The 27,777-nt window shown below is 39.8% G+C and overlaps 1 protein-coding gene across 10 annotated transcripts in view; it reads right to left on the minus strand.

Annotated features, from left to right (window-relative positions):
- UVRAG (UV radiation resistance associated) overlaps window positions 1-27,777 on the minus strand; it is a 97,933-nt gene that overhangs the window by 50,702 nt on the left and 19,454 nt on the right. For 9 of the 10 annotated variants that reach the window (XM_074816500.1, XM_074816496.1, XM_074816494.1 and 6 more), the window contains 7 exons: window positions 26,381-26,542; window positions 24,191-24,265; window positions 18,068-18,153; window positions 4,527-4,632; window positions 2,140-2,266; window positions 1,091-1,175; window positions 525-612 (listed from right to left, as the gene is read on the minus strand). In XM_074816500.1, coding sequence (XP_074672601.1) covers window positions 525-612; window positions 1,091-1,175; window positions 2,140-2,266; window positions 4,527-4,632; window positions 18,068-18,153; window positions 24,191-24,265; window positions 26,381-26,542 — 729 coding nt within the window. Of the gene's footprint in view, window positions 1-524; window positions 613-1,090; window positions 1,176-2,139; window positions 2,267-4,526; window positions 4,633-18,067; window positions 18,154-24,190; window positions 24,266-26,380; window positions 26,543-27,193; window positions 27,430-27,777 lie in introns of those variants that run through there. The other variant, XM_074816504.1, reaches the window with a different exon arrangement.

Consider the following 27,777-nt stretch of genomic DNA (forward strand, 5'->3'; position numbering starts at 1 on the left):
AGAAAACAGAAACCTGCACAAAATCCGATGACAACAAAGCATTTTTGCAAAGAAAAACCTAACTATTCAATGAAACCCAGAGTGACTTTGACATAGTGTGTTAGTCCACATTTCATATAATTCAGAAATAAATGCAACTTTTTTTTAAAAGAAGAGTTCATCTTAACTCATTACATAAAAGATTTTGGAGCTCAGTATTTTGACATCTGTTTATATGTACCCCATTAAAGTCCAGCTAGCCTACTGTCAGGGTTACTTTATATAATTGTAAACAAAGTGGAAAGTATCCATTAAATTACAGCTACAGCTATTCTACTTTTATAGTGGAGACTATCAGAGATGCTGGCATAAGTCCTCTCCCCATGAGGTTTGCAATCTGAGGACCAAATCCAGAAAAAAGCTGGAAAAACCAGCATGAGTGAAGAGCAAGTTTCATCACAAATAAAACATGATATTTGCTCACAGCATAATAAACAGGAAGTTCATTTCACATCAAGCAGATTTTTAGAATGTTAAAAACATACCAGATCAATGGGGTAGATATAGGATAGCTCCGACAGCAATTGCTTGCATCGAATAGTCTGCTGGGCATTTGTCTTCAAAAACAGTTCTCTTTGGGGAAAGAGATCCCAAAACAATTAGTTTCTTCAAAAGCTTTAAGTAAAGATATCAAGCCCTCATATCCCTTCTGCATATTCCCAAGTATCACCTCCCCTCCCCCCAAAAGCTAGGCAATTCCACCACAAAAAAAAAATACAGAAGACAAAGCTAACTTTTCATTTTCAGTTGTACCTCATATAACAGGCGTATTTTGACTATGACAATTAAATATTACAAAGTTGTGTCACAGTAAAACAGACATAAAAGTGCTATCATAGTCTACACATGCAACCAAGCATCTGTTTTCCTCTCTCTGGACTTGCCACTGTTCATTATCACTTTATATATCTACAAATAGTAGCAGAGATGTCTTAACAGAAGTTTTGGGGTGATATTAGGAAGAATTTGGTGCCAGGATCCCCACTTCAAGTGGCCTACTCTCAAGCCTGTATTTCCTTTCCAATTGCAGAAAAAGCATAGGTCCTTTTACCTCTTAGCAGTGCATTCCTTTCTTAATTCATGCAGGGATTCATTATGCTCTTGAAGTTTCTGGTATTCAGTCTCAAATGCATTTCCTAAACAACACGTAGCATCAGGAGAAAAATTAGTATCAAATGTTTTCTTCGTTAGATGAAGTTTTAAAAGTAGATACTGACACAAATGTTGGCAGTAATCCTCCACTTACTCGTAGATGCCCATTTTCCACTTTATGCTGCCAAACTTGGGAATGACAGTGCAGGAGGAACACAAGTCTTCATGCACTACACACCATCCACCAGCCAAATACAACCAACAAATCCTCGTTCTCTGTTAACACCCAGTCCCCTCATGTCCACAGTAGTGGAGTAATTCAGTTAAGGCATCTCAGTAATTGCACAGCCAGAATTAAGGGGGGGCAAAACAGTCATTTTTAGTAGTGACTAATTATTTTAGACTCAACTAAGTATTAAAAAAAAAAAAAGTCCTGCAACAATATTAAACATCCGTGTAGTTTGGTCTCTGGTGAGCTCCAAAGAGACAGCGATACAGCATTTTATTATAGGACACTTTCCCAGTAAAAGAAAATACCAAGATGACTGAGCATTTCATCTTTCACTTATAGAATAAGCTATTAAGAGGGATTTTTGTCTTCTAACACTTAAAATGGAATCCTAATCACAGGTACAATAACATCTCTCATGACATTACAATGTGACTGCATCAAGCCACTGTTTACTATATTACAGTGCAGCAGTTCTGATATTCTCATAAAAGTTTAATTAAACACAGATTTAAGATTACTTTAGAGAGATGTCATAATAAGAACTTATTTAGAGACAGGATACCAGAAAGTGCTGTCCAGAATTCAGTATGACACAGATGGTGAAGAGATTATATCTGGCTGCAAACTTCAGATAAACACAAGCACGTTAGAGACAGACTGAAAAAAACAAACCAACTCCTTCATTTTGGTCACCATGACCGTAAGTTAGGCTACTATTCTTCTGATCAGAGGATTATAAATATCTGTAATAGAAGCAGTAATGTTTCTACACTTACCTCTGTCATGCAAAGTACTTTTTTCCTTATGCAACAAAGCTACTTCTTGACCAAGGGCCTTCTTCTGCCTCTCCAGTTCATTACGTAGCACCAGGATCTTCAACTGTAAACATTCACTCTCCTTTTTCTATTGGAAGAATAGATTTTTAAAAAAAAAAAAAAAAAAATAGAAGTTTTTCTGCAGTTCCATAAAATGGAAAAATAGGACAAGACTAGTGTCTGCCAGACTAAAGGCTGAGTTCATAGATTACCAAAGACCCTAATCATTTTGCTGCTTGGGAAGGAGAGAAACTCAGTTGTGTCCCACAGTGCTTGTTCCTCCTGTGGGATGCATCTCCTCTCCTGTGGCTCAGCAATGCAACCTGGCCCAGGGCAGAAATTAAGAGAGGAAGGAAAGGTGAGAGGAAGTTTCTGCAGGACAAATACATAGAAACTAACAGCATAGCATTAGCAACACAGTGAGAATTCACTATTCCCTAGCAAAGGGTTCAGCAATAAAAGGGAAGATGAGCAGTGAGCAGTCTATACTAAATTGAGGCAGGGAGCTGGAAAAATGTTCAAGATGTCTGAGCTGCACTATTAGATGCAATTCCCAGCTTCAGGGTGCTGAGGAAAAAAAGGATACAAAAGGAAAGAACACAGAGCGGGGAGCAGATTACATCATTACACACAATTATACTTGAAGGATCCCTTCTTTAAAAGTTTTAGGATTTGTCCTGTACCTCCTCTAAATCTATTCCTGTGTTTAAAAAGAATTTGGGGGTTTTTTTGATGCACTGTCTCCACTAAGAAATTGTGCAGCCATGTGCATAGTAAAGCAGAATTTTCTACTGTAAGGGGGGTTTTGTATTGTTTTAAGGAAGAAACACCTACCATGTTTAATAGATGTTTATTGAGAATACCTGAAGACAGATTCCAAATGGAAAAGTGAAGTTACATGTCTTCAGTCCAATCATACCCCTGATAGAGTTCAAAGCCTGAAGGAATCATACTCGTGAGCAAGCCTTGTGTAAGTGCTACCGAACACTGTCACAACTCTGTCAGCTTTCACTTTTTCAAGCAGTTAATGAAGATAATGTTACTTCAACACTAGCTGTCTAAAAAAACAAAAGTCAGCTCTTGCTGAACAGTTCCTTCCACTTCATATTTCCTTCAGTTACACATGTATGCTCAGCCTTCTGGGTCAAGACTTCAGCAGGAAGCAGGACTCAATATTAAAGAATGAAACTATAGTTCACACACTTAAGGGGAATGGGAGCCCAACAAGAGTTTCCACTATCGAACAAAGGAAAAGAAAATCAGGTAATCCTTTCCTTATACCATAGACCATGGTTTCTACGAAGCTGCATCACATGTACCATCATGTGTTCTTCATATAGCTTTGCTCACACATATTTATAAAGGAAAAGCCTTTGCATAGAGGGACAAGGATATCCATAACTGTAAAAAAGATGGTAAAAGTCCTTTTCACGGCCAAGATACCAGCAGAGGGCAAAGCAGCTCTGGGTTGGAGTCACTTGAAGGAGATGTTATATTGACCATTAAGGGAGTTGACTTCTTTGCTTCAACTACAATGCAGCCCTGTGATTAGAGTGGATAAACAAACTCCCATTTTTCTATTTTGTCAAACCCTTAAACCGGTTTGACACTTCTGGAAATTAGCTGAGTACTCTCAGCCCAGAATCTACCTTACAGCAATAAAGGAACTTCACATCACAAGTTTGTGCCTTCCTACAGGAGGTACCAGACATGTGCTAGTGAGTACCAATATAATGAAATCACCATGAGCCACTCTTGCTCTGTCAACTCACTGCTTTGAACTGAGCTCAGCCTTTCTGGGCAGAAAATAGAAACTAGCACCAGTACACTTTTTTGGAGAGGGGAAGAGGACAGGCAAAACAAACTGTCAAAAGCTATTGCAAGATCTAATATAATTCCTGCTTAAAATGAACGTGCCACTTGAGTGACAGCTTTTGCATTAATTCTGTTCACCCAAAGGGAGTTGGGGTGCAAGAAGATACAGCCAGTAGACTCACCTCACTCTAAATCCACCACAGGTTCCTGTCAAGATTTATCTAAATCATTAAAAGTTTGGTTTTCCTGATAAACCTCTTTCATGCACTGTGCAATGTTTATGCTTTTATAGTATAAAAGCAATTATCCAAAATAAAGGTAAAAACAGGGTAAGCGATCTATCAATCCATTTGAGTAACACACACAATCTAAAATCCATTGACATTACACTTCTCAGATGAGTTCCATTTAAAATGACAGGTTCAAATAAAGATTTCAAGTTCAAGTGTTAAAAAAAACAAGCTTATACTCAAGACATCAGCCAGATGCTTCAGCCAGCCTGTAGAAAAAAGTTTTAAGATAATCAAACTTACCAGTTCGTTGCTTGTAGATGTACATCTCAGCTTTTCTTCAATCTCCCTTCCTATTTTCTGAACAGTTACCTGAGTCTGTTTAATTGCACACTGGGCTCTGTGAAGCCTGTAAGGAGAAGAGAAGTTACGGCTGTACGAAAGGTTCCCCACACGTGTCCTAATGATGAACGTGCCAGCTGCCTCACAACCAGCAGCAGTAATACAAATTCAGATTGTCAGCTTCTATTTTGAAATAAAACATTAAAAGAGTAATCATAACTTGCACAGTTTAAGAAATGAGAATCCAACGCAAACCAGCAAGTCTCTAAATTCCATGAAGTACCAAATCTCCTTTTCATTTGTTAAATTCAATAGATGCCAATAAGACAAAGCTGTAGATGAGAAAGCAGGTAGTTATAGGGATGTCACGTCACAATTAAGCTATAACACTTAACGTCAAGACAGATCCACACATGACAGTTACCATGAGCACTGTTAACACAGGCCAGATTTAAAAAAGTACAAGTATCCTTTCGATAACATACAGCTACCCAGGCCAAAGGCATGAAACACCCTTCGGTATCCCCAAATATGCTGTGGGCCCTTCTGTAACAAAAACATGGGTTCCTTAATTGAATCACAGCTGAAGCATGGAAAAGATGAAGCTCTGGCTTCAGGATGAAGAAGAAAAACTGATTATTTGCCATATTTATTGAAAAAAAAGTCAGGCAGAGGAATGCAATGGCAAAAACAGGTCTAGGAGAGACATTAATATCTTTCTTAGAATTAACATGGAGTAGAAATGAACATATTTATTAGAAAAAATTAAGAGTTGGTCTGCAAACATGGACTATGTCTTTTAAGGCATATAGACCCATCTGAAGTTTCACTATTAATGGCTGCTTCTTTTGTAAGGATATTCTTCAGACAGCCTTGCTGCTGGGGTGAACCCTTAGCTCCACTAAGGTCTTGCCAGAACAGCAAAAATGGTCAGATAACGTGCTTTGCCAGGCAAACATAACAAAAAGACCAAGCCTGCTCCAGCGCACGCTTTAATGATCATCTCCACTTTGCCAAAACTAAAAATCTCTGCCTCTTCATAGGAATGCCTCACTTTACTAAATCAATGCTACAAATTTGCTGTACACCCAGGACCAAAGCACTAGAGCACATCAAAGAGGCTACTCGGCTCCTTCCTTCTGCATTCTCTAATCTCTTCAGATTTATAAGCAATTGAGGCATTGGTTTTTAAAGTTTCTGCCTAATGGTTTTTAACCGTCTGTATGCAGCTAGACCAAGATAACCAGGCTACATGCTTCACGTATGAGTGACCACAGAACATTACTCTTCCTCACACCACCTCCCCTCAGCATCCCATCTCAACTCAACAGCATGGACTACATATTCAGCGTGAGGAGAGTGCCTACAGCACCTACCCCAGCAAACAAACACACAGAGAGGAGATTATACATGGACAACAGGGAACAAGCAGTGCTAATAAGGTTAAACAAGGTCACTGCAATTAAGGACTTTTACATGTGAATACATTTAAGCCATCAGACACCTTTAGTTCCTTCACACTACTGCGTCTCCTAAACACCACTCTCTGTAATAGTATAATTGGAAACAAAAGTCTGAGGCATTTCTTTGGTTTCTTGGTTTCTCATAGCACAAACAGCCCAAGAGCTTTTTAGGGGTAGCTGTACCCCATCCAAATCACATATCACAGAATCATCTAGGTTGGAAAAGACCTTGAAGATCACCTAGTCCAACCATTGGCCTCACACTGACCATTCTCAACTACACCATCGAGCAGCATGGCTCTGCTGGCTGCTACCAGGGGTGGGAAGGCGGGGTAAGGCTGCTGAAGCCAACAGCACTGGGTCACCCAAGGGCTTGGTCTCACATCCCTAACAGAGTAGAAACCTCCTGGAAACACTTAGTTCCTACTGGGAACTACTACTTTATACCTCCCACCTTCCTGAATGCATCTCGAGGCTGTTAGCTAGGTAACATATGGTTACGCAGGTCAAAGCCAAGGTTTGCTGACCATCCTGAACGTCATACAGCAGGGTCTAAGTTTCCTACTTCAACAGTTTCCAGCCCGCCTCTTTCCAAAAGTCTGGAACGTTTTCTTTCCAGACATAAGAAAGCCTTACTCTTTACCTGTAAGTTTTAGCTTTGGGTTATAACTGAGTGACATTTCCCTTTACCCTTCTCTCCCCTTCATCTAATTTTATACTGGAAGAACATTCTTCATTTAGTCTGTTAGGTGATTAAGAAAAGTTTTACAAGTTCTCACATCACGCCATTTAGGTAGCAAAACCTGACTGCTGAAAAGTGTTTTATTCATTGAAAGAGTATTTATGGAACTGATAAACTGTTAGAAGGGTCATTTGCCATGCAAGTTCCTCATGGTGGTTTGATCAATAGTCAGCTAACAACCTACACATTTTGTAATAGCTTCAAGTTCTTCTACCTGTGGCCAAGTATAAGGAACAAACATCTTTCAGACTGACTTCTCAAAACAGTACGCACCTTAGAATACTTCCACTTGCTTAATCTATATCTAAAGGTATATTCCTAACCTATAAAGACTGCTAAATAAAATAATTCAGCAATTAAGTCTGTTTTTAATAAGAAACGGTTATCTTTTTAAGGCAAACATCATCCAGATATTTCTTGCAATATAAAAAAAACCCCCTACACTTAAACTTGGCTCCCTTGATGTCAAATAGCGCCATTTACATTGCAAGACAGAAAACTAACTGATACTAGTTGACTCAATCCCAGTATGTTCACTGTTGTTCCAAGAACTTTAAAATGGTAACAGTAAAATCATGACCACATCCGAAGTTAAGCCTTCCAAGATTAAAATTTTGGGGACTTCATGTTACAAAGGCAGCAACTATCAACAGAAATCTCCCTTCCCCAGCCAAAAAAGCCCCCACTGCACCCACATGGAAATCTTTGGTCATTCAACAAGGGGAATACAAACTAAGCTATAAGAACATCAGCATGGAAATTCTGTCCATCATTTCTGCACGCACAAGAAAGACTCGGTGGAGGCAATTATGACCGCACCAATGAATGGAGATCAGCAAGTGGAGGCCATAAATCTGGATTAAAATTTATACATAATGAATGGAGAGAAACTTCAACGCTAATTGACTGCATATTGTTTCCATTTCTAGTCTGAATGCAAGTCCAACGCTACAGCCTAAAGTTAGCACAAATTGTGCTTAGAGTACAATCTGGCTTGGTTTAGTAATCGACAACGATGAGCCAACTGATGGCATAATCTACAAGCTATCAGCCAATGTAGGATTCTTCCTAGATTGTCTGAGGGTTTTTTATTATCCTTTATTAAAATTAGCACTTCCATAGCACTTTAAGAGCTAATTCAGGGCTTCAAGAGGCCACTGGCCTGCTACCAAATTTCCTTCAGCGGTCAGGAAAGCCAAGCCAGATACAGCAGAAACTCAAGCCTTTTCAAAGAGATAGCTTAGCCAACAGTGTCGTCATCCCATGTCTGCAGGCTGCTCTGGTGTCCCTGCAGCAGCTCACAGCCACTGCCAGCCAGCAGCAGAGTAATACAAATGTTAAGTGTGACAGATTTACTGCTGCTGGTTGGGGCCCTGAGAGCTGCTGTGCAATTGTCCAACATCAGGTGAGTCGCACGCTCTTGCCTGGGAAAGAACTGGAAAGCAAAACAGACATTAAAATTCCTTACAGGGGAAGGCCACTCTAATGTAGTTTGGAGATGGAGACCCATGAAGCTGCTGTTCTACTTCCATTCTTGTATCACCTGCTTTCTGAGATAAATAAGACTAAGAGGAAAAAAAAAAATACTCTCCTTTCCTTTGGAAGATGAAAAGACAGTGGGATAGATACAAAAACATTAACCATGTAAAGTAGCTAAGATCAACAAAAGCTGCATCTCTAATTGACCTAGGAAGAACCAGCAGGCAAAATTTCAACATCTCTCCTCTTTGCTTGCTTATTCCCAATTATTTGCTGAAATACAGGCCATTTGGGGTGTTTCTTCAAGGCTTCTCAAGTCTGACAAAATTATTTCCTCCCCCCCCCCCCCAAAAAAAAAAAACCAAACAACCCTACTTTCTACTTTGGCTGTAAGATTTGAAACAATTCTAGCATACAATGTTCTGCCAATCAATTCAGCTTGGGTACCCCCTTGGAGGGGAAAAAAAAACTTGCCAAGTTTTGGACTTCTTCACCATTACAGGATTTCTTTGCAATAACATCCTTGTCTTGTTTGCAAGATCCAGCAGTTTTTCTGACTTCCCAAGACTGCACAATGCAGCGGTCCAATATAACTTGACTTTACAACCTGGAAATGTGCTGTAACAACACATTTGCAGTCTTTCAGCTTGCAGTAAGTTTGAGGCCATGTTTGAAGGTTCAGCTGAAGCACCTTCCTTTAAGACACGCTGCAGTACCCTGCAACTGAGATATCCCTCTTGGTCATGAATTAGTCAAGTGATTTACTAGTTTATATAGCAAGTTCATTCCTGGCTGCAATCTTTAAAAAAATGCAAGCTGGAGTGTAGTGATAGTTGTGCTTATTAAGCTAACATATGCTTATATTTACATTAATGAAAGTCTCTCAACTTTATTAGACATTTGATACATGATTTTGTAGTTCTGTCATACACTCCAAATATCTATTTGCTTCTATCAGACACATCTGGATTTTTCATGTACAGAACTTTAAGCCATAAATACATCAATTAATTACAGCAGTCACATACTACAGCTACTTCTCACAAGAGAAATAAATGCCTATGGTCTTATTTGCCAGAACAACCTTCGTTTACAATGAGACTAAATTTAAACTGAGAATTACTACCAGGGATTTAGCAAATAGAACAGAACACTTCTGGCAATAAGTGAGATGTAGGATCCTGGAAGTAAAATATCCAAACCCATTATTAAAGAAAAAAAAATAATCCAAGACTTTCCTATTAAATACAAAAAATGGAATGCACACTACTTTATATGAGTCCAGAAATCAGATTATGGAGAGTGCCAGCCAGCTATAACATATTTTTTACACAGCCCCTTAAACCATCATTTGCTACATCTGCTTTCCCACAAGAAAATTTTTTTTAATTTATAATCATATACTCCCTTTCCCAATTTCCTCAGAAACCTATACCTACAATTTGTCAAAAGCAGATGTAGGGCGAGAGAAGACAGTAGGGAGTAAAAACAGAATAAAATGCAAGTATGACTTGTTCATTTATGGCATTAAAGCTCTACAAGAGCCAGTGCTATAAGAAACTCCAACAAAAGAGTGTTGTCGAAGCACAGATACTTTCCATCATTCTTTCAAACAGTTTTAATTTGAGTCTTACACATGTAAGACTCAAATTAAGCTTTGGAATAATCAAGTCCATGTGGACACTGCAACAGTGAATGCTTTGAGCTATTTGCAAATGGAGAAGGAAAAAATATGTCTATCAGCCTGGCAGCAGGGGAGGTCCTGGCCTCCAGTGTGAGGAACATTTAAAGGAGCTAGCTAGTATATAGATCACCTTTAATACACACAGGGCATGAGCAGAAGAGAAGAGTCTTAACACAAAGCACAAACAATTTTTTCCAGAAATGAAGTCACAAAACCTGAGATGTCTCTAGTCCTCTTATTTCAATCCACAGATTTAACTCCAGTGCTGAGATGGATTTATGGCTTAATTGTTTTATTCAAAGAACAAATGTATTTATGACAAATAACAAAGGAAGTTTCTTTTTGTTCTTTATACTGGTGCTTATCAGTCTGTGATTACAGAAACCTTGCTGCCAGGGCAACAGACAGAATCACATTCAAGACACTGTATATAGCAGAAAGGTAAATGGCATGCAAATCAAATTTCCAAAGGACAAACATGTAAAGACAACTCCTACCAGAAGGACAGCAACACTAATAGAATCCAACAGCCTTTGGCTGACATGTAACTTGCCAACAAATCTTAATATAAGTTTCAATTCTCACTCTGAGACACTGAGCAAGCCTAAGACTGGAGTTCCCTGCACAACTGTAAAGGAAGATGCATAAATTCAGGTTGAATGGGTTAAGGGCTCAACCCAAAAAGGGAAACAGCTGCTCTCAAGTTGACTGTGTTCTTCCAATTGTAGTCCACACAACTGATAAGGTGTTTGTGACAACTGAGCACAGGCCTTACCCACTGGAGGGAGAAGGAGGAGAAACACCAATCAATATTCAGGTGACTCACTTTTTCAAGCTGCATACTGCTGCACTCTCTCCTGGAAGCCATCCCCAAACTCAAATCAAAGTTTACTTCCAAGAGAAGCAGAATACTGCAGCTGAAGTAGAGAAGTGAGATCTCCCACCAGACAACAGGATGGTCATAACACTCACAGGAACCTTCTGCAGCTTCTCAGTCACAGGTGCATTCCCTACCCTGACCTCTTTTTCATAATCAAAGACATGAGAGCATTTTCCCCAACCCAAGACCTTTAATCCATTTTATTTCTTCCCAGTCAAAACGCAGCACTGACTTTCCCTGATGTGCTTAGGGATTTCTGAGCATTTTGGAGACACGACTGCATTCACTGAAATCTCTGCCCAGGCTGAAAGATAAAGCAGGTAGCAGCACCATTCTTACAACCATATCCAGGACAAAGTCATACCAAAAATAAGGTGTCCCGATGCCACTGTTCAGAAAATCCTCCCTCTTAAACACTTTCAGGTATCTGTTAGAAAATTATTTAGTTAAGTGACATGCTCTGTTTTTCATCAACTCTATTAAACCCAGAAACAGGAGAAGGACTGGGTTATGACTTCTAATCTAATTGAACACTGCTTCATTGATGTGGTCTTTTACATGCCGTCACAAACAAAGCAGAATAAGGCTATTTTTGAAGTTCTGCACAGCTCTGTGTAATCTCTCAAACAGTGCTCTGAAACCGAATTTGGTCAAGAGCTAGCAACATGCCTATCATGCTCACTAAAAATCTGCCACTGTAGGGGCGTTTTATTCCATATGGCATATTAGGAAAGCTGAAGATAAGAGCAGCAGCAGCAGAAGACTACTAACCCTGCAGTTAACATACAAAAAAACCCCACCCCTCCCTCATGCTTCATGGACTGTTTCAACTTGCTATGACCCATGCCGCTCTCTTCTACAGATTTTGGCAAAAAAGACAGGCCTGTAAATTGACTCTTCTGATGACTGATTAGTCTCAATTTCCATATAGTTTAGCACCACACAAGTAAAATGCCTGGGAACAGATTGTCCGAATGTCTGATTCCACAGATCAAAATCCCTAAGAAACCTCTCTCAAAAAAGGCAGATCCCAGTTTCCATCTCCATCGCTACTTCCCAGGAAGACACCACCCCACAACTCCAACCCACATGGTTTTTAGGCCAAGAGAGATGACACTTGTTATACTATTCATCCATTTCAGTACTGTTTATTAGAGTATACAGAGGCACTCAAGAGGTCCAATTACAGTTCATATTTATTTATGCTGGCCTTAGGCCACCTGGGTTTTCACATCCAAAGCCAAGGGGATGCCTGCCTTGTCTTGGCTGCCTATACAGTACAAAGAGCCAAGTCTTCCAGGTGGAAATCTTTCCTAGTTAGAAACATCAAGCCTAGCCATCACAGGAAAACAATCACACTTATCACTAGTAAAGGAAAGTTTTAGCGGAGGGACTTACTGATTTAAGAGCACAAGTCAGGCTAAGAGGAATCCTACTACCCATTTCATGTGTATTTCCACATCTGCTGGGAGAGGGTGATGGCAGCAGCAGTAGCAACATTAAAGTCTGAAAGTCTGCAACATGAGCCAGCAATATGATTGCTAAGATACTCACAGGAAAAGCTAGAACAAGGCACTGCCACATACACGCCACCTTCTCAGGATGTGGCGCTGCTACTACTGCATGAACATCCATAGCTGAAACATTTAGAAGGGTTTTGTTGCAGCTATGAGTTGGGACCCTTCTCTGAGGAAAGAACAGCAAAGGAAAAAGCCAAACCCAAAAGACTTAACTGTCAATGCGTATTTTAATTTAAAAAAACATAATCTTTCCTACCTCCCCTTATCTCTGTGCATCTACCAGCATGCTAAAAGGAACAGGGTAGCAAGGAGCAACTCTCTATTCCTATGCAGTCAGAACCGCAGAGGCCAGATGCTGACTCCTGCCTACTGCACAGTTCCACAGGGTTCACTTCTTTCATGGAGGTGGGGATGGAAATAGAGGAACCTCAGGGAAGTTCAGACGACAGCTTTGTGTGGCTCACCTCTGGGTTTGTTATCAGATGCTGTAAAACCCTCCAAAGTCAGAGAGCAGCTGATAGCATGTCTTCTGCCTGCTTTCCCTCCTTTCCACCCCACCAAACATTTGGAAGCCTAAAGTTTGGAATTGCTGCTTACAGCAACTATACAATAGCAAAGTCTGACTGAGGTACTGGCTGTCAAGACAGGACACTGACATTGTTCAAAATTGACTTGTCTTGTGCTTCTCCTTAGCTGTAAGCAGGTCAATATACTCCTGAGATACACCTCAGCACAAAGCAGTTTAAGCCCATGATGACCTTGCTCGCTCCATCACTGTCCACTCAGTGAGCTTATGAAAAACAGCTTCAAGTTTAGCATAATTTCCATGCGTTAAAAAAAGCTGCCCAAAGGTAGTTACTACATCTGGCACGTGCAATTCCACTGACTCTGTAGTCTCAGAGAAATTACTCTGAGCTACTAATGAGTTTTTCAACACTACAATTGCTTATGTTGACTGCGTACTTTTGTCTCTATTTCTAGTTTCAGAGATCAACGTGTGTGAGTCCTGTTTGTCTAATAAAACTGCTAATAAAGATGGAAGCAACGTATCTATTAAAAAGCTTATTTCCTAAGATAGGTAGAGCTAAACAAAAGCTGATTTTAGATTGTGTCCCCATGTTTTAGTTCTGGTCACTTAAAATAGTTGATTTTACCAACATCTCAGTTTCAGACTGCAGACAAACACTACCTACATTTGTATTCTTAAATAATATCTCTTCAGCAATAAGACATGCACTCTTCTTTAAATGTACAGCTATATTATGAATGGCAGATCCTGAAACAAAGCCTGTCACTTGACACATACCCCTGGCCTATGACAGATTATGAACTCTGAAGAAGACTGGCATACGTAAGGCACTGGGACTTAAGACAACTTCTAGTAACTTATATCTTCACTGGTAATGTATCAGCATGCCCAATGGTCAACAGTGCACTGCAGGTTTCTCTGAGCTAACTAGTAGTAACTAGTTCAGAAGCTGCGCTCTGGTCCTCCTCTGAGCAGTGTCCTGCCACTGGCAAACTTGGACCATTTAAAGTCCCTGAACCTGGGCCATCATTGCTGGATGTGAAATACAGGGAAATTGTTCGCTCAGTGTTAGAATTTGGTTCAAAAAGTCATGTTTACTTGTCCAGGGCACCGCAGCCAGATTTATTTGCTTATCACCAGAACTGCGAGAACTTGTTGCTTTTAATGAAAGCACAGCCTGTGTGGTCTCTGAAGTTGCTCTAGTTTTCAAGATTTAATCCACTAGATCAGATGCACATGTGGCAGTAGCAGAGGAAGCCCTTTAACACCTAGAAGTATTATTTAAATCAACTTCAGACAGATTAGGTATTAGCAATATTACAGCAGTTGCCTGGAGCTGGTCTTTTATTCATCTCCAGCACTCAAACTGTACCAATATCAGATTATGATGTTGTTAAAAAACAGTATTTTTTCAACAAAAATACAACAAAAATGTTTTCAATTTGCACTAACTAGTTGGCTAAATAGCACATATGTGCCATCCCATCCGCTGAAGGAATGGTTAAACCATAGAGGAAGTAGTTTTGACTGGAGAGATTAAAATGTAGGAAGCAAAACTTCAAAGGGGCAGGTTTCACTAGTTCTTAGAGCACTTTTTATCTCCAGGCAGAATTTGAGAGGATTTCAGGCGCTCACATACTGAAGAGGCACAAAAGCTATTGGCAGGCCAATTGCTCTAAGTGTCACAATACGATGAAAAGCTGTTGTAGAATACAAGATATTATTTTCTGTATTTAGTAACTGAAGTAAAACTTTAACATACAGGATTTTAAGCCTTTTCTTTAGTGATTGCCAGCACATCCCATCTTCCCAACACCACTTAATACCGAAAGGTCTATTGTTCAAAGTTTAAAGAAAGAAAGGATAGAAAAGTAAGAATACTAAATATAAACCTATTCCCATTAGTGCTGCAAACGTGCTGAGAGCTTGATTATGGAGACATGTCCAGAACATGACCTCAGATGAATTTGGCCCATCCTGAGTGTTATGTGAAAGGTGAAACGTGTTACTGTACAACCTATTCCTACCAGCTACATAATATTTAGAAGGCCTTTAAGTGACCTCTTTTCAGGAAATCTGACAATATGGCCAAGGGACAAAAAACTCAGAATTTTAGCTTTCCAGTTGGGGTGGTTAATTTTTGTTAGTTAGCCTTTTTAAAACAAATGGCTGGAAGAACGTTCGTCATTTCCATATGGCATGAACAACTTATTAACAGCACTCTATTTGCCTGAGGATCTTGTCCCTGCCCCAAAACAAGAAGGTTCATGAGCTGCAGAGGTGCTGAGAACTTCCTTGTGTAAAGCGAAGCTGTTTGGGTACTTAAACTTTTCCTCCTGCTTAATTAACTTGTAAATCCATGTAATTAAGCATCTGAGCACACAGGCACTATTTTAATCCAACACTCCAAAAGTTTTCTACTGTTCACACACTTTGGAATTCCTAATTAATTTTTTTAAATCAACATAATTTGAGCCAAGAACGTGCTTTTCATTAAGGCCTATTCACAAGCTTCGTAAGTTTTAGCTATTCACTTCTTCTGAGAAGTAAAAAAAAAAAAAAAAAATATTTCTTCCCCAAAAAGGCAGCTTTGATAGTTAGGTGGAGATCAACCACAGAGGTTCTCAGTCTGCAATTTTTCCAAGACTTAAGGGTTGAGCTAGAACCTGCTTTCTCAATCGATTTTCACACTGTAGAGCTGATGACAGTGGCTATGGCACACCTGGCAGCCCGGCACCATCAGAATAACTGGGATGGGGATACCACCATCACCAGCACTTGATTCCTTTTTTGCGAAGTTTAAACGAAGCCAGTACAAGCTGTTCTTCATATTCACATGTCTCATGAAAACATTAGGAAACCACATGTGCAGCTTGTCAGTTTTTACTACAGACAAGTATCACATCATGAGAAAGTCCTCAAAATGCAGGATTTATGCACCAGATGCAAACCTTTACGGTGTAGACACCTCCCTATTCTCTTTATAGCCAATGGACAGAAGCAGGCAGACAGCAATTCATTTTCTCCCAAAGTACATGTCCTGTCAAATGAATCACAACTCGAATTATGCCCATCTCTCTCTTCTGGTTGTAAGTGGAACATGCTCTCACAAAAACTATCTTTGGAAAGAGTTCACAGGCTAGTTACTCAAGCCTGGACTCCTGGAGGTGGCAAACCAGACTGCTTGGTAGGAGAAAAAGGACACCTGACAAAAAGAGACTAGAGATTATTTTGAAAGAAATAAATGCTGTTACGAGTCTTTTAAGCTAGATATCAAAGGTAAGCAGCTGTAGAGAAAGTGTACCTGTAAGAAAGCAGAGTTAACATGAGAGGGAATAAAGGATTCTGGTCTACACAGAGGACTTTGTCTCCGTTCCCAAAGAACTTCCCTAGCTAGGAAGGAAACAGGCAAAAATATCACCTAGGTATGGTCACAAATTATAACTCCTAACTTTTGCTGGAACTAGACCATGCAATATATATTCCTTGATAAGGTATGTAGAATCCACTGAAGTATAATCAGCAGTGGACCTGGTGCTGAGGCCTGAGAAAAACCTGTTCCTTTTAGGACAAAGCAAAAAGAAAGGAGGATGTCTTAGCTCAGAGGCAGAGGTAAACAGGAGCTACACCCAACAGCATGCCTAGAAACTGTAAGAGACAGTGCCTGGACTCTCACCTTCCCAAGACTGAGCAAAGCACATGGCTCCAGTAATCAGGTTTCAAACCAGCACTGGTGAACATCCAGCAAGGGGAGCTTTATCAAAGCCAACATCTTCATGTCTTGTCAGCTCTACGATAGACAGTCAGATGCTTTCAGAAGAAGAACCACAGCTCAGAATAGACAGGGTTAGACAGGGCTCTAGTTGGTCAAGTTCATGACCAGCTGGTATAACAGTGAGTGTTTTTTTCTGAAATGCGCTTCATACTACAAAGAAGTGCAAAGGAAATGCGGGGGGGGGGAAGCATGAATAAAGCAATGAGGACGACCGGCACACGTTTTCTTCTTTCTATTTAACAAAGACTTAATGTGAGGTAGAGTAAGAGTTCTCCTCTGATGGACTGTGCCAGAACATAACCAGATCTTCATAACGTGCCCCCTGGTTGTTTTCCATGAAAAGTACAGAAGACAGACATTTAGAAAGCAGCCTTTAGTTTCAATATGCTTTACAGAATCAAGAAGCAGCACGTTTAAATTTTAAGAGAGCTTACAAAATACAGACTTCTGAATAAGCAACCCAGAGTTAACTTTTCCCGCGGCTTCTTCGCCACAGAACCTAAACTAATGCTTCACGCAGGCAACAGTGACACCTACTGGTGACGCTATCGAATGGATTCAACTTCTACAACTGATAAAAAAACCAAGTGCATTTTTCCAAAGACTTTTAAAAGAATAAACTTCTCCTTTTCGAGGTTTTCCCTTGTAGCACATCTATTTCTATTACTGCAGAGCTGAAGTTATCAACCTGTCTTGTAAAATGCCTTTTAAATACAAATTCCTCAAAACCAACCTACTGACAGTGTTTAAAACCTCTATTTCCCCACAACTAACATTCTTGAACTCTTATAATTAAAGCAGATCTCAAAAAGGCCTTCCTGTTTACCTTCGTACTACCATTTTGTGTTTTTCACCACCAGAGACACCTAAGCAACCACCCAAAAAGTGCAGTCACCATACCTTTCTTATGCCATACATGTGTTGGAGTAACTGGGTCCTGAGTACCCAGTGCCTCTGCTCTGGATTACAAAGGAGAATTATGCAAAAGAAATTTAGTGTTCAACGTTTAAAAAAAAAAAACACCAAACACAAAAAAAGCCCACACATTTAGGTGTATAGGTGGTTTGTTCCAACTACAGCATCATTCTACCAAGTTAAGTTTTGGCAAGTTGCTTTTTTTTTTCCATTGTTCTAATTTATTTACATTTTAATTTTGTTGAGAAGAGCAGAGTAGGGGCTTTCCACAGAAGCTCCCCAACACAGCCAGCTCTAGTTCAGAGCACTCAAGCATCCACATGCAGAGGCCTAGAGACCACCAAGGCACGCACATACATCAAGGCCCATCTCCTTGCTACCATCAGTGAATTAGCACTACCTAGATATCTCCTTTGCATATTCCAGTCCAGAAGTTTTTTTATATTTGGAAAGGCTCCTTCCACACACACTGAAGAAGTTACAACAGCTACACAGAATATTCTCAAAAACCTTACCTAAGCAAAGAGAAGACATCATAAGAGTTACGAACACAGTTCTGATCCACCTGGAGAAGACTATTCTTCAGGGTACCTGAGTGATCCTTAAGGCAAAGAAAGAATGTTAATTTAAGAATTAAAAATTTTCCACCTTGACTAAAAGCATGCATTTTTCATAGAAAAAATGATCTTGCATTTAATGTATTTTAAATCTGTCTCAGAGTTTTATGTATGGTAGGTAGAAACAATCTGAGGTGGCAGTAACACCAAGTTCAAGTCTGGTCTACAACAGCACTTACCTATAAAGATGTTAACGACCTATCACTTTATCTGTGCTCTAGACATGGAGTGTGTTTTCTTGAACTTTATAATGTATTACTGCACAAAATTTTAGGCACAGAAATACTGCACGATACAATTTACAGTACTGCCATTCTTCAGCTTCAGATCTGAGAGTCTATTTAGTAATGTGCCAGAGATGTACAAGACCACGTGATAAAGCTCTATTCTTTATCTGTGCTGTAACACATTTAAAAGATCAAAGTAATCTTAGTTTTGAATGATGTGAACAAGTTTCTGGAAGTTACAAAAAAACCCTTATATCATTCTGAAGAGACCAAAGTGTACATTCTGCACAAAAGTCATGAAAACAGTAACAAAACCAGCAATTCTTCATGTTGCAAAGGTCTGATACCGAGCTCTCTTCCATATCAGGCAGTCACACAAATTCCTATAAACACCATAAATTCATAACTGTTTCTTCAGATGGTAAAGCAAATTCTAAGTAGGTCAAATCACCTGGCAGCATTGTTAGAAAGTTTACAGATTGTAGGAAAAAAGGTATTTATTTTAGTGTATGAAGTAGCCCCAGCTAGTACATGTGATCAGCTCATTTTCCAGCAGCGATACCGAGGTAGCAAGTACCACAGTCCCTGCCTACATGTTTACAGAATCACAGAATTGTCTAGGTTGGAAAAGACCTTGAAGATCATCCAGTCCAACCATTGACCTAACACTGACAGTTCCCAACTACACCATATCTCCCAGCGCTAAGTCAACCTTACTCTTAAACACCTCCAGGGATGGGGACTCCACCACCTCCCTGGGCAGCCCATTCCAATGCCTAACCACCCGTTCTGTTTCCTAATATCCAGTCTAAACCTTCCCTGGTGCAACCCCATTACCTCTTGTCCTATCACTTGTTACTTGGTTAAAGAGACTCATCCCCCCTCTCTGCAACCTCCTTTCAGGTAAGTGTAGAGGGCCATGAGGTCTCCCCTCAGCCTCCTCTTCTCTAGACTAAACCCCCCCAGTTCCCTCAGCTGCTCCTCGTACCCTGCACCAGCTCCATTGCCCTTCTTTGGACACACTCGAGTCATTCAATGTACTTTTTGGAGTGAGGGGCCCAAAACTGAACCCAGGAATCAAGGTGTGGCCTCACCAGTGCCCAGTACAGGGGTAAGATCCCTTCCCTGTCCCTGCTGGCCACACTAGTGCTGATGAAGACCAGGATACCGTTGGCCTTCTTGGCCACCTTGGCCATATTGTTCCCTGCCTCAATGGGCTGTTTCCATACAGAGGATGTTGAAATGCAGAGTTACATGTCAACATCTACTGACACAACTGCCACGCAGCAGACATTCCTTTCCACCAAAAATAAGGTTCCACCTAAAGAATCGCGATATCTATACTTTATGCATCATATTGCAATAGAGGCACCATATCAGCAGCTGTCTTGGCTCCTCATTTCCATTCTCAAGATGTGGATCCTACATGCTGAAGTCCACACATATATCCCCTGAAAAAATACCAAAATAACGACATCTTAATGCCTGAATGGACTAGGATGGTGGAAAACTGGAAATGCACAACTACCAGCATCACCATTTTACAGCATGAAGTTGATGTCATTTCAAAAAACACTGTCTTCAGAAAGCAAAGTGAAAAATTTTTCAAAGAACAAGTGGAGTGGCCAAGAGTTTCAGGAGGGAAAAAAATTTGGAACAGCAACATATTTTAACCTTTTCTTTTTTCCCTGTACTATAGAAATTCCCAAAGAGTCAGACACCAAATGGTCTATACAAACTGTCCCGCTCTGAGGAAATTTGCAGACTGTGTAATGGAAGAGTTTCAGACTTATTAAAGAAGTTTGCCCTTTGAAAGGGGAGTTGGTCTACTTCTTTGCCACAGCATTTCTTACGTAGACACATGTATTTGTCAACACACAAAAAGGCTTTGCTTGTGCAAAGTGGCCGGGATCTAGCTGCTTAAAGAAAAAAACCAAACATATGCAGGGAAAGATTCTACCTGCATTGATGGAGACCACACAGTGGAGAGAGAGATGCAGCTTTCCAAAGATAAGGGTCCTTCCTGCTTGATGATGAAAAAGTAGCTACAATTCAATATCCCTGAAGAATATAAATTATTCTTCTGTTCCCCCATACCCCTGACCACAGCCAAATGTTCTGGGTTGTGGAGAACTGGTTTTATTTCTTAAGGAGACAACAGAATGCTAGCCATTACCTAAAAGCTACACTTGCTTCCCTAAACACACTTTCTGAAAAGGCATCACTGCAAGAGCAAGGGCAAGTCTTATCAGTTAGTAGCAGCAAGCATAAAATGGTTGAAAGAAAATCTGAAAGCCAGGAGGGCACCGAGGAAACCAGAGAAGGAGGACCCTGGTTTTTGAAAAGCCTGTATAGCACCCAGTAATGATTTTGTTAAACCTGGGTAAAAAGTGGTTTTACACACAAGCATGCAGTCTCAGACAAAACCAAGCAGATTCAGAAAACTGCTAAAGGATGGGGAATACTTTAAGTCCTGGTTGACAGCTTAAAAAAAAAATTTTTTTTGAAGCTCACATCTACCTTACTCAAACATTGGCCCAGTTCAGGCAAATCCAAATAGAGTCAATTCACTGTGTGGTTACTAGAGAGGATGAAACTAAGAGAGGAACAAGTGCTTCGGTGGTCCCATGCCAGAAAGGAAACAGGAAAATAAACTGGACATGGTTGCGATGAAAGAAACACAATCCTGCTGAAATCTTCTAGCAAGATTGCTGCACAATTTACTACAAAATAATAATAAAAAAGCTTGAACAAAAACAGAAGTGGGAGGTACAATTATGTGAAAGTCAAATGTGGTTATGACCAAAGTTAACTACAGTGGCAGCACACATTTGTATCTACATTGAGAAGAAAAGCTGTAAACGCTGGAAGAGGAGTTACATGACCACTGGCAGACACCTACAGCAAAGCAGTAAATACCCTTCAGGGCTCAGAAGGCACACACAAAGGCTTTTGAAACCTTATTTTCCGACTTTTTTCTTGCTGTGCGCTATGTATCCATTGTGGCAAGAAAACTGCAACTTGAATAAAAACGTTACCCGAAGAAGATGTTCATTTTTTCATTGCATATCAGCAACAGCTTTGTTGCTGCTGGACAGAAGAGATGGAAGAAAGGAAAAATCCCTAACACCTATATATTGTCAAGGATAAATAATTTAAAGGCTTTTTGACATCAGTAGGGGAAAAAAGTGAAGAGTCAGTGATGATATTAACAACAATAAAGAGGCCCTGGATATGGTTCTTTTATTCTATTAAGACAATAATTGCTATACTAAATTGTCTGGTTTACCTAGAATTTCTCCACCGGTATTGTTGCTAGAGTTTTCTACTTTGCTCCTTTATATGACAGGAACTTCCTACAAAGCAAGCATTTTGAGCACAAGCCTGCATTTTGAAGGTTACCTTATATGCAAGTGGGCTTGAAGGTTCTAAAACAGCAGCTAAAGTGCATCACATAGTGAAGCTGTAAGCTTCCAGTGCTTCAATTTTAAATGAAGCAATTTAGCAATTAGAATATTCCTATTTGAGCATGTTGCTCTGGCTGGTTTTATTTACCAGGGAGATACACGTGTAATCAATAAATCTACAATTTTTATCAATAAAAACAACAGCTGTGGCAGTCCCTAATGTTCCTGCCCTACTTCAGTTTATTCTGCTGCAAGATCTTTTTAGGCTCTTATCACAGGTAAGTTCACAGGAGAGAAAATAGGAATTTGCTTTTAGTTCCAGATGGATCAAGCTATGCTCAGAAATACTTCTACAGTGTGTTTTGAAGCTCTAAGTTGATGAATTATCTCCAGAATGGCTTAGTCAGCTTCCAACAATTTTCTTCTTTTGGCTCCTAAGTGGTCTTAATTAATGACAAATACATTTAACACACTAACAATATGCACTTTATTGTAAGACTCCATAAATCTACTTTGGCAATTAATTCACAGTCCAGAGAATTATTAAAGTAACAAGAGGTTTTTTGAGCAATGGGGAAAAAAAAAAAGTACCATACCTTAACTTTGTCCATACTGAGATGTGCAAAAATAGAGGACACTTCCAACATTGACTGAAGTGTCTTTGTGAACAAGATTTTCATTAGACTTCCAAAATTATATTTGTAAGCATCTATTTTCATAAGTTTCATACATGTCAGCACAAAGAAACTAAAACTGCTATTTCATCCATGTATTATCTCAAAAATTGAGGCTTATGACTAAGATGTCTTGAAGTATTACAGAGACCACCACACCCACCAGAAAGAAAGAAGCACCACAGGAGATCAGAAACCTGACAACAAAAGTCACTTCCTACAGGTTTCAGATGGTGCTTCATAAATAATATTTAGTATAACCACCAAAGTGGGGCAGTATAATATTTAGAATATCCAGCATTGGCATGAAAATTATAAAGCAAGACCAACCAAGAGCAGAAATACCCCTTAAATGCACACAGCTTCTGAAGTTTGCTTGGGCCAACTAGTTTGGTCTGAATAGCAGACAAGTCACTTAAAAGCAGGAGGTATGTACTATAGACAAAGTGATTTAGGTCAAGAAACTGAGAGAAAGCAATCAGAAGCTCCAGAGCAGGGTGATAAAATAAATTCCTAGCTCTTGCAGCCAGAAAGAACTGAATAAATTTTAGGGAAGTACAAAGAAGGAGATTATTTGTGCTACGACTGTATTTGCAACGTCGCTACAAAGCACGTACAAGAACCAAAACCAAGATGTACTTTTACACCTAATGAGCTAGGGAGCAAGTCCTGACAACAAATAATCAGGAAAATGGATAGTGCTACCATCATTGAATTCAGGTCCAGGTTATTAATACTGAAATCATGAAAAACTAGAATTGCATCCTGTTTCAGGAAAACTGAGTTAGCAGCGCCAGGAAGCAGAGTCTGAGCTGTGTATCAAACCATCTGTAATTTGAAGGATAACCATCAAAATACCAAACAGTTTGGAGGCTTGCATACAGTCGGAGTTCTTGTCACTTGCTCCACTCTCCCCACAAACGGTTACCCGTGTTTGCTGACTGTAAAGCCACTGCCTCCATTCAAATCCCCACAAGACTGGACTTGCTGGTTGTGGCTAATACAGAAACTGTAGTTGTGTGTCAAGAGTCATTTTCTCTCCAGCCAAGGACTCCTTACACAACCTATCTATACCACAGTACTGCCAGCAGCAATTTGGGATTAAAAAAAAACAAAACCAAACCCTGTCAACTGTGCTATTTACAATAGGTAAGTTTAAACTTTTCCATCATTGATGTTGTAATCAGCATTGACATCTAATTAATTTGGCTGTAGTCTCCATATTGGCTGAACAAGCACAAGTGGAGACTTTGGGGAAAAAAAACCCTAACTACGGGGCAAAACAGTTGCAACACAGAGCAAATAAATAGCTTCCCATTTAGAAGCTACAAACTCTGGCTTTAAGACTGAGAACCAAAACATAACATGCTTTTGTATTTGGCATGAAAGTGAGTCTTAACAGCCACACCATTTTCAAAATGTTCTACGTTTGAATGAAGTGTCTGCCTCAAAGAATAAAGTCAAGGCTTATTTTCAGTAACCAGGCTTTTTCTGGATGTAAAATGCTGTGCTTTAAGTCTTCCCAGAACAGCTCAGATGTCCAAGCACAGAGGTGAGATAACAGTTCTTATCCATCATGTCAAAAAAGTATTTCTTCTCAAAACTAAACATTTTAACGTTCTGAGCATCCAAGTGTGAGAATTTAAGTTTAGGAGTTGAATCTCAGCTTGTCACCAGTACTAACAAGCCAGAACAAATACGATACACCCTTACCTTCTGTTCAAATGAAGCTCCATAATAACCATCATTGAGACCAAAAATAATCTCATTTGGGTTTCTTGCATGTATCTGTAAGAAGAGAAGTTAAATTATTTTACAGTCAGTTTACTGTGACTTTACACTGCAAACGGGCATAAATTGCTCTGTTTGATAGTCAGATGCAGGTTTTCAGCACCTGTAATTCTAGACACACATGAAACCCAAGAAAAATGAATTTAACCATAGAAAACGCATTTGCTTCACAGCTTTAATAACAGTCACTGAGTATGTATAGCCTTCCAGTACCTAAAGGGGCCTACAAGAAAGCTGGGGAGAGACTTTTTACATGGGCATGTAGTGATAGGGCAAGGAGTAACAGCTTTAAAGTTAAAGAGGGCAGATTTATGTCAGATATGAGGAAGAAATTCTTCCCTGTGAGGGTGGTGAGGCCCTGGCACGGGTTGCCCAGAGAAGCTGTGGCTGCCCCCTCCCTGGAAGGGTTCAAGGCCAGGTTGGACGGGGCTTTGGGCAACCTGGGCTAGTGGAAGGTGGCCCTGCGCATGGAAGGAGCAGTGGAACTGGACGGTCTTTACGGTCCATTCCAACCCAAACCAGCCTGTGATTCTATGTTCAGCCATTCTACCTTGAAATCAGAACCGCTGGCCAGAGCATCTTTCCTATTGCTGCATTTACAGCTGAGAAAAGTAACTAAGAGACCACGAAATTAATCAGAGATAAGAGTAATTAGCTTTCACATGGTATTACTTAAAATGATACTCAAAATTAGGCTTTTGTGGTCATGGTAGACTTAAAATTAGCGTGCAGTACTGTAGCTAATACCCTGCTATTAATCATTATTTCAATTAAAACCATGCACCAGAGCATATTATTTAGGGAGCCATTTCTTCTGTCCAGTAAAAACAAATGGAAAGAAAGCTATAATATGAAGGGTACTGGGTTTGGCTGTGATGGAGTTAATTTTCTTCATAGCAGCCCATACGGTGCTGTGTTTAAGATCTGCAACTAAAACACTGTTGGTAACACAGCAGCGTTTTAGCTATTGCTGCACAGTGCTTGCACAGCATCAAAGCCTCCTCTGTTTCTCACTCTGCCTCTGCACCAAGTAGGCTGAGGGTGTGCAAAAGCTTGGGAGGGGACACAGCTGGGATAGCTGACCTGAACTGACAGGAGGGATATTCCACGTCATATAACATCATGCTTAGCAGTAAAAAACAGGTCAGTCTTTGCAAGGTAACTGTTGCTCAGGGACTAGTTGGCATCAGTCTGCTGATGGGAGGTGGTGAGTAACTACCTTTGCACCACTTGTGTGTTGTTCTCCCTCCGCCCTCCCCTTTTTTTAATTTTTTTTTTTCTTTCAGTTATTAAACTGTATTTATCTCAACCCATGAGTTTTTCCTCACTTTTGCTCCTCTGACTCTCTCCCAGCCCACCAGTGCAGGGGATCCTGGCCAGGATCAATGCACCATGTGAAGCTAGAGCGTTCATTCCCTATAAAGCTTCCTTTCCAGGCTTCAAAATATCACGATTTTTTTTAAAAATTAAATATTTAGTTTTAAAGTGAGAAATAAACTGTGATCTAGTCTAAATAGATCCTATTAATTATTCAGTCAAAAAGTGCCCATTGGAATCTATTTAATTCAAAAGACACTTTATTTCTTGGTGTTTTTATTATTTATGTGATATGGGTGTCTTTTTGAGCCACTTGTACTATAAGTCTACAGTACAGAAAACACCTCACTTCTCACCTCTTTGAAGGCTACTAGTAGGAGACAAATACCAGAACTAAAACAGATCTTACAGAGTAAGCTCCTTGGACTGAACATCTTCGATGGGATGTCATTACCATGAGAATGGATTAAAACTAAGACACACAGACTTTATGCTCTATGTTCATTTAACCATCTGTACAATCATACTGCCATTTCCTTGAATCAAGACATTGCAATTTAAAGCACCCAGTGCTAGCAGTATCATTTAAGAGGCTCAATGAACAATGGTAGCTTAAAATATTCAGCTAGTCAAGATTTAAAGCTCTGAAATAAGCTAACATGAACCTCTGCAATCAAACTTTAAAACACACCCTTCAAATGCATTAATTTCCTTTCTTAGCATTCTGTATATTTGTTCATCCAGATGTTCTATTTCCGTAAGTAAAAAGGCAAGGAAAAACTGTTTTCACATCACCTGCTGGCCCAAGTACTTTAACCCATCTAGATTGACCTTCCATTCAATCAAAAGCTGAAAGTGCTCCTTCTTGCCACCCCAGATCCTCACGACAAAACAAGAAACAGAGGTATCAAGACGATCAGGCATTATCCCAAAGTCCAGACTTCTCCATGTCGGATTCTGTAGGTATTCAAAGAGGGATAAAAACAACTTAAACAAGCTGAAAGTAGTCCTAAAAGTGACAATTCAGAAAGCACCAAAGTCCACGTCAAAGATTAAAAAAACCCCTTAAGAATAATAAACGCCCGTCATTTCAAGGTTTACACAGAGTTGAAGTCAATAGGCTCTGCTGCTTCCTTATTCTGTTTTCTAGACAGAATTCCAGGGTTAAAAGCTACATGCTATAAAGTACTTCAGAAACTCAGAGTGGACTCTGCTTCCTCCCATTACAAGATGTTGAAGAATTTACTTTAGAATTTACTAATTCAGTTTAGCCAAATCAGGAACTTTAAAAGTGGAAGTAACATTCCTTTCCAAGTTATAATTCAACTTCTGAAATCTAGGGTATAGCTTACGTTGCAAAAGTTAAATCTATTCCCCAGTAATTAAGTTTGCATAATTTATTGACAGGTTTGTTCACATTCTTCTCCTCCTTGACTGATGCTGATGGCAATCCTCAAATGTTGTTACAATGAGCTCCTCCTCACTCCAAGAGATCAGACTTGCATCTCAAGCTTTACAAATGCAGCATACGTTAAGCTAAACTGCAAACATCTATTCCACTAGAACTCAGATTTGCAAACATGAGGCATTCCAAGAACTTGCACTCACCTCTGACAACTTTTAATTTAAAGATTTATGGAAACTGTTGTAATTGGTCCAAGCTGCAACCCAACCAAGTCAATCCAAGAGCCAGATATCAACTTTAGGACTTCCACAGGCCATAAATCACGGGGTGTCCAAATGCAGAAATGGGAAAGTGATTTTTATATGTACCTCCCTCCTCTGCTGCACACAGAAATGGTAGCTCCTCCAAAACAAGAGGTAGGAACCCACCACCCCATGAAAGAACAGGCCTCTCCTCCTATCGCTTAAGCTGCTAGGAACAGGACAAGCGTCTCTGAACTGGTATTAGGCAATTCAGAATAAGATGACTCTGAAATGAAGGGAGGGACAAAGTTACCCAGTAAGTATTACAGGAAGAATGCATTATTCAAGTTTTCCTAAGGAGAAGGGATATTTGGTAGCTATTCAAACACAGGAATACCAGGCCATTAAAATACCCATAGATGATGTACGGAATTTGCTCAAGACGTCTTTTATTCAGATTTTTGTCATTCCATCTGGTATTTCCTTTGGTTAGACTCCCTTCTTGTTATTCCTTTTCCTGATTTAGAATAGGAAGAACTCAAATT

The sequence above is a fragment of the Strix aluco genome, chromosome 2 (assembly GCF_031877795.1).
Source record: "Strix aluco isolate bStrAlu1 chromosome 2, bStrAlu1.hap1, whole genome shotgun sequence".
NCBI lineage: Eukaryota > Metazoa > Chordata > Aves > Strigiformes > Strigidae > Strix > Strix aluco.